The sequence below is a fragment of the Heloderma suspectum genome, chromosome 1 (assembly GCF_057233095.1).
Source record: "Heloderma suspectum isolate Gila_16-S chromosome 1, 16-S_ref, whole genome shotgun sequence".
NCBI lineage: Eukaryota > Metazoa > Chordata > Lepidosauria > Squamata > Helodermatidae > Heloderma > Heloderma suspectum.
In genome coordinates, this window is record NC_139458.1 from 23858039 (window position 1) to 23864158 (window position 6120).

General features: G+C 47.5%; 1 protein-coding gene across 1 annotated transcript; it reads left to right on the forward strand.

The window, feature by feature from the left end:
• Positions 1-832: 832 nt before the first annotated feature.
• LOC146357022 (uncharacterized) lies at positions 833-5464 on the forward strand. Its single transcript, XM_084826692.1, has 3 exons — positions 833-876; positions 3520-3623; positions 4904-5464. The coding sequence occupies exons 1-3, from the start codon at positions 861-863 to the stop codon at positions 5462-5464; spliced, it is 681 nt and encodes a 226-aa protein (XP_084682818.1). The 5' UTR covers positions 833-860.
• Positions 5465-6120: the final 656 nt, after the last annotated feature.

Below are 6120 nucleotides of genomic sequence, written 5' to 3' on the forward strand. Positions count from 1 at the left end.
CTAAATATGATTTCACTGCCTTAGCGGTGGGCTTGGGATCGTTATCATGCTGAAAAATGAAACCATTCCCAATCAGGTGCTTTCCAGAAGAAATGACATGATGAATTCAAACCTGTCTGTACTTTTCAGCATTCATGATCCCATCAATATGGACAAGATCGCCAACACCACTGGCAGAAATGCAGCCCCAAACCAGGACAGACCCTCCACCATGTTTCACTGAAGGCCGCAAGCACTCATTCGTCCATCTCTCTCCAACTCTTCTTCTCACATATTGTTGACGATTGGACCCCAAAATTTCAAAGTTGGATTCATCACTCCATAATATTCTTTTCCACTGATCCTCATTCCAATCTCTGTGAGCTTTAGCATATCTTAGCCTTTTCACCCTGTTCCCCTTCCATAAAAGTGGTTTCTTGTCTGCTACCCTTCCACAAAGACCATTCCTGGCCAGGCGCCTGCTGTTACTCTAGTGTAAGGGGAGATCACACTAAATACTTGCCACTTTAGCCTATGGAAGCTGTTTTTTCTGATTTTTTTCTATTGTTGAATACGGCATACAAATTTCCTGTATTTTCTGGTTGTATTCTAATGAAGAGACTGAGAAATAATTATATCTGGTCATTATACCATTTCTAAAAAAACATATCTAATGGTGGCCTAAGACTTTTGCACAGTACTGTATATTATCACAGTAGTTCAGAGCCGTTTAGCTCAGACTTACAGGACTCATAAGGAGGAAGCAGATGAGTGCTGGCTTTCATTCTGAGATGCTCTTGTCAGCATTTATGATGCAAGTGTTTTTGAAACAGGGTATACTCTACACACCCACCGATGGACTCCTAGAAAAAACAGGCTATATGGCTCATCAAGTAGGTCTGTACATTTTTGTAACTCTGTTATATAACCCTGTAGCAACTTTGTTAATTTCTGTATGTCAGACCGCTGTTTTGTGAACTTAGGGGGAAAACAGGCTGATAATCAATGGGGGAAATAGACCAAAAATCGAACCTGCCAGGGATAGTGCAAGGTAATGGTGGCAAGATTTCAATGGTCATTCCAGATTCTTGGCTTGAGCCTGTGATGTGCCAGAAACAACATGCCCAAAATAATTGTTTAGGGGGGAAGATGCAATTATGTCCCTTGGCTTTGCAGTCAGTATGGCTGAAATTTAACCCAAAAGGGACATGGGTCTCAAGTTCAGATTGATAGTTTTTGAGAAAGATAGTTCTATGAAGTTTGGGGAACAAGAAGTATTGGTGTAATAAAAGGCAGTAATAGGAAAGCTTAACAGCCTGTCTGTAGGAGGGGAAGTATAGGGAAGAAGCCCTTGCAGTAAACCAGGGGTTTACTGTAAGGTAAAGCAGGCCTACAACACCCATGATCCTTCACGATTAGCTATGCTGGCTAGGGCTGATGGGAGTTGTAGGCCAAAACATCCAGAGGGCTTCAAGTTGCCCACCTGTGATGTAGTTGTTCTAATGTTTTTGTTTCTTAAGGTGCAATCCTGCCAGGGCAGGCAGCTGCCTCTGAACTTGGAGGTGACCACCTATCCAATGTAGGGCAGAAAAAGCGCAGAAGGGATCGTCCCCTCTGTGCTTCAACCACCCCGCATTTGAGGCTAGACAGCCGATTTCAGCTGTCCAGCCGTGGGAAGGCGGAGCAGGGGAAGCAGCTGCCAGATGACACGTTGGATGTGTCGTACCGGCATTTCCACCTTCCCTGCCTTGGAAGGCCCCCCAGAATGCCCTGTTTTTTGCCACTCTGCGCTCCTCTTCTGAGCACAGAGTGCAGGGCCATTCCGAGCGCGCGGGGGAGGGGGGGGACCAACCTCACAGCATGGGCTCTGAGGTCAGTTCCCAGAAACCGACGTATCCTATGGCCATCTAGCCACTAACTAGTGGCCATAGGCTTGCTCCATCCTTGTTTTAAATTGTTGTGCAGTGGCTTTTTAGCAAATAGGCAGTATATAAATGTAAAAAATGAATGAATAAATAATAAAGGGCTCTAAGACTGGAGCACTTGCCGGCCTAGTTTGGCCCAGGCCGAAATGAGACATGATGGTAGCAACCACTCCCTATTGTTCACGTGTCTGCCTTGGTCACATCTAAAGTGCGGGGTCTAATTTTAACAGTAGAAAGGCTGCCAGGGGACAGAAACTAAGCACTCCCAATGGTTCATTACCTGAACTCTTTTTCTCCCCTTTTTAAAAATAAGAAGTGCTATCCTGCTATGTTTAAAAAAAGAAGTCAAAGAATGAGAGGAAATTAGTAATTAAACACACATACACCCTTAGCAGGAAAAGAAACTAATCTGAGGCAATTTAAGGGAAAACGACTCACTAATCCTCCAGCCAGGATCAAACTGCTGACCTTGCAAAGCAGAAGTGTTTCCTTTAAAAGCACAGGCATGCTGAAAGGCGTTAATTGTGCTTTGCCTGCCTACCCTGGACAAGGTTTTGGTTTGCAGTTATGTTTTATCACCTTCAGTTTGGCCCAAATGCAGAAAACATGGGAAGTCAGTGGTTTGACAGCAACGTGTTCTGCTGTGCCGGCTCCAGGTTTTTGAGGGGCCTTGGGCAAGACACGCTCCATGGGCCCTGTCCCTCAGTGCACATTCTCACTGCCATTTCACTGCTGTTGTTGCTGCTCCTCTTTCCCACTGTTGCTGTTGCTTGCTTCCTTGACCGGCAAAGAGCCAGTTAGCAACCATGCAGTGGCATCTGCTGCTCCTCCTTCTCTCCATTGTCGGGACCAGAGGGAGAGGCCGGTGAACAAGGAGGCTGCAAGGGTGACGAGGAGGAGCAACTCCAGGAGCTCTTGTCAGTGGGACCCTGCTGGGGTATGGGGCCTCAGCAGGTGCCCGACGATGCCTACCCTTGATGTCCCATGCTGTGAATGGTCCCTGTCTGTACTTTCTATGGTGAAGAGGAGAAGGACCTGCAGCAGCCTCTTGTCAGTGGGCTCCTGCAGGGGTGTAGGCTCTCAGCAGGTGCCTGAACATGCCTACCCTTGACACCAGCCCAGTCATCTGGATGCTCTGTAAAAAGCGTGTGAACAGAAATTCTAGGGAAATGAACTAATGCCAAAGCACCCTCTTTAGCTCTCACCTAGCCAAAGAGGTGGGTCTGTTTAACGTAGAGAGGATTGGTTCCAATGGTGGCTTTCCGGCAGCAGAATAGAAACCACAGGTGGATGGATTCCCTGCCCCTGTAGCCCTCCCCAGGCATCCCCAAATCTGCTCTGGAGTGCTGGGGACCCTCCAGAGAAGATTTGGAAGGTGCAGTGGGGAGCAGAGCAAGGGGAAATCTCCATTGCACAAGTGGGAGTCTGCTTATGCGAAGTTGGATAGTCACCAGCCATCAAAAATAGAAGCATGTCACTTCGCGCATTGGTGCTCCTTAAAGAAATGCAATTTTGCTTTTAAGCGAGCCAACAACCTAGAGGAAAAGATAACCTCCCGTCTTTGCACAGCCATAATGATATGACGAACAAGCATTTCCCCTCTGGCCCATGGCAGATGAACAGCAGAAGAGGAGGAACTGCACCAGGGCAGCGTTCCGCGTCATTAGTACAACGGGATCCATGAAGCTGCGGAGGAGAAGTGCAGCCTTTCATCCCAAGGTGCCCCAAGGGTGCTCTCTTGTTTGGTGAGAGGGAAGAGGGGCCCATGGCCCGGGTATATGTAGGAGTGGACTGACAAGATGATAAGTGTACGCAATCCTGGAAGTAGCCTTGCTTTGAGCCCCAGTGATTTCCTCCTCTCCAAGATTATGTTCTTCCAAAACAGCTGTTGAACTCAGAGCACTATACAGACAGTCTTCTGCTGTAAAAGCCCTGGAACAGCCTGCTGTTTGACACTGGAACAGTCTGCTTCAAGAGGTGGTGGGCTCCCCTTCACTGGAGGTATTTAAGCAGGGGCCATCTCTTGGGGATGCTTTAGTTAGAGCCTTCATTGTAAATCCTACATTGAGCAGGGGGTTGGACATAATAACCTCCAAGGTCCCTTCCAACTCTAAAATTCTACAACATATTTGGGAGCAAAGGGTGCATGCAATCCACATACATACCATGTACTCCAGAACTTTTTAGGATGAATCAGCACCATCCTATAACACATATCTGGGAGTGAATCCCATTGAACTCAGTGGGGCTTACATGGCTGGCTGGGGGATGCTGGGACTTGTAGTCCAACACATCTGGCATCAGGATGGGGACAGCTACAATAGTGTGTTATAGTGTACCCATCTCCAGATTATTGCAGTGTGTTATAGTCTCCAGATTGTGTTATAGTCAGATTGTGTTATAGTCTCCAGTCTCTGTCTCCAGATTGTTATAGTGTGTTATAGTGCATCCGTTTCCAGACTGGAGGAGGCTGCAGTATGGGAAGCTGCATTCTACTTAGGGGTGGAGAACCTCAGACCTTGGGGCCAAATCCAGCCTACCTGGGATCCCAGTCCAGCATTCCCCAGATGGCCCCACACCATCCCCTAGCCTCACCCCCTTTCCCCTCAACACTGATAATTTTGGTGGTCTCCTGACTTTTGTGCAGTTTTTCCCCATTCTTAAAGGTTGAAATGCTTCCTGTATGGCTTAGTTACTGGCAGTTAAGAGCTTTAAATTAAAATATGCTGGCATTTTTGTTTTTTTGGCCCTGCCCTTTTTGCCTTCAGCCTCACCCGCCATTGGAATTAAGCCCCCCAGAGCGTCTCCAAAATGGAATTTGGCCCTAGGGCTGAACGAGGTTCAACAACCCCTGCCTCATTGTGAACATCTGCTTATCTGGATATTTTAGATATCCTCCAGTCTCTCTGTCTTCCCCCCCCCCACCTCCCCCCCCCCCAATTTGGATGAGGATCTCTTGTATTTACATTATGATACTTAGTGTTGTTTTGTTGCGGTAGCTTTCAGATTCTGGTGGTAGATTCTGGGAAGAGCTGTCCGTTCATCCTGACGGCAGTGTGAACTCCCCTAATGACAGAAAATATCAAAGAACTAACTCCTCTGTCACCCATGTGAGGGAAGAACTGGAAGAGGAGAGCCCCCAGTCCTTCCAAATGCCTGCAGTGTGGATCCATCCATCAACAGGAAGACATGATGACTTTGACATGGAACCCACCCATGACCTCCAGAGAGCAAGCGAAAGCCTCCCTACAGGGTTGATGGTCGATCTGCCCCAAAGACTTTCAAGGACCGCTGAGGTTCCTAAAAGTGTAGGGGGCTTTGCTGAAGGACTGGAGCTGGTACCTGACTACTCCTTGTTCATGGACGTCGAGTTGTCCGAATGTGCAGGGCTCTCGCCAAGCCCGATGGCAGCTCCTTTGCCACAGCCTCTGCTAGCACAGCCTGATGGTGATGTTGTCATGCACGACGAACCAGTGCTCAGGAAGGCCAAGGAGATACCGATTCTAGAGCGGGTTGGGGAAACACTACGGCAGAAGAAACTGCGTGCAACCCAGGCTTGAGGTAGAAATTGGACTCTTGGCTAATATTGTGTGTAATAGGGGAAGTGTGATAATTTGGGGTGGGCAGGGCAGTGGAGGAAATAAATTCTTCTTTTGGCCTTTGATCGTTTCCTTTCCCCATGCTTGCACATCTTCCTTATGGGTGTCTCTACATTAAGCAAAAAACCCCAAACTGTATCTTTCTGCTTTCGTTTTCTTTGTTTCCTCGCAGCCCTAGGCATACTTACTTGGGAGCAAGCCCCATTGAACTCAGTGGGACTTACAGCATGATCTTATGTCTACTCAGAAGTAAGTCTGCAACCTCGGCACACTTACTTAGGAGTAAGCCTCACTGATCTTAATGGGGTGCTCTAAATCAACAGAGGATGTTGATTCTGAACTTGGTGGGGTGGGAGATCAGATCTGCCTCCCTTTGTTGCAAGGAGGCATTTTACTCTGAGAGACACGTGGTTTGAATCAAGGAAAGTTCCTGGTGCTAAGCCGGCATTATACACTGCCGATATGGCACCACTAAGTTTTATTACTAGTTTATCTCCAATCTTTTTGAAAGCACGATAAAGGGGAAAATGTGCGCAAGGCGTCCTGGAGGCTGACAATGTCATGTAAAGGACATGCAAAATTCCGTGAGTGACCAATCATGAACATGCAATAAATCG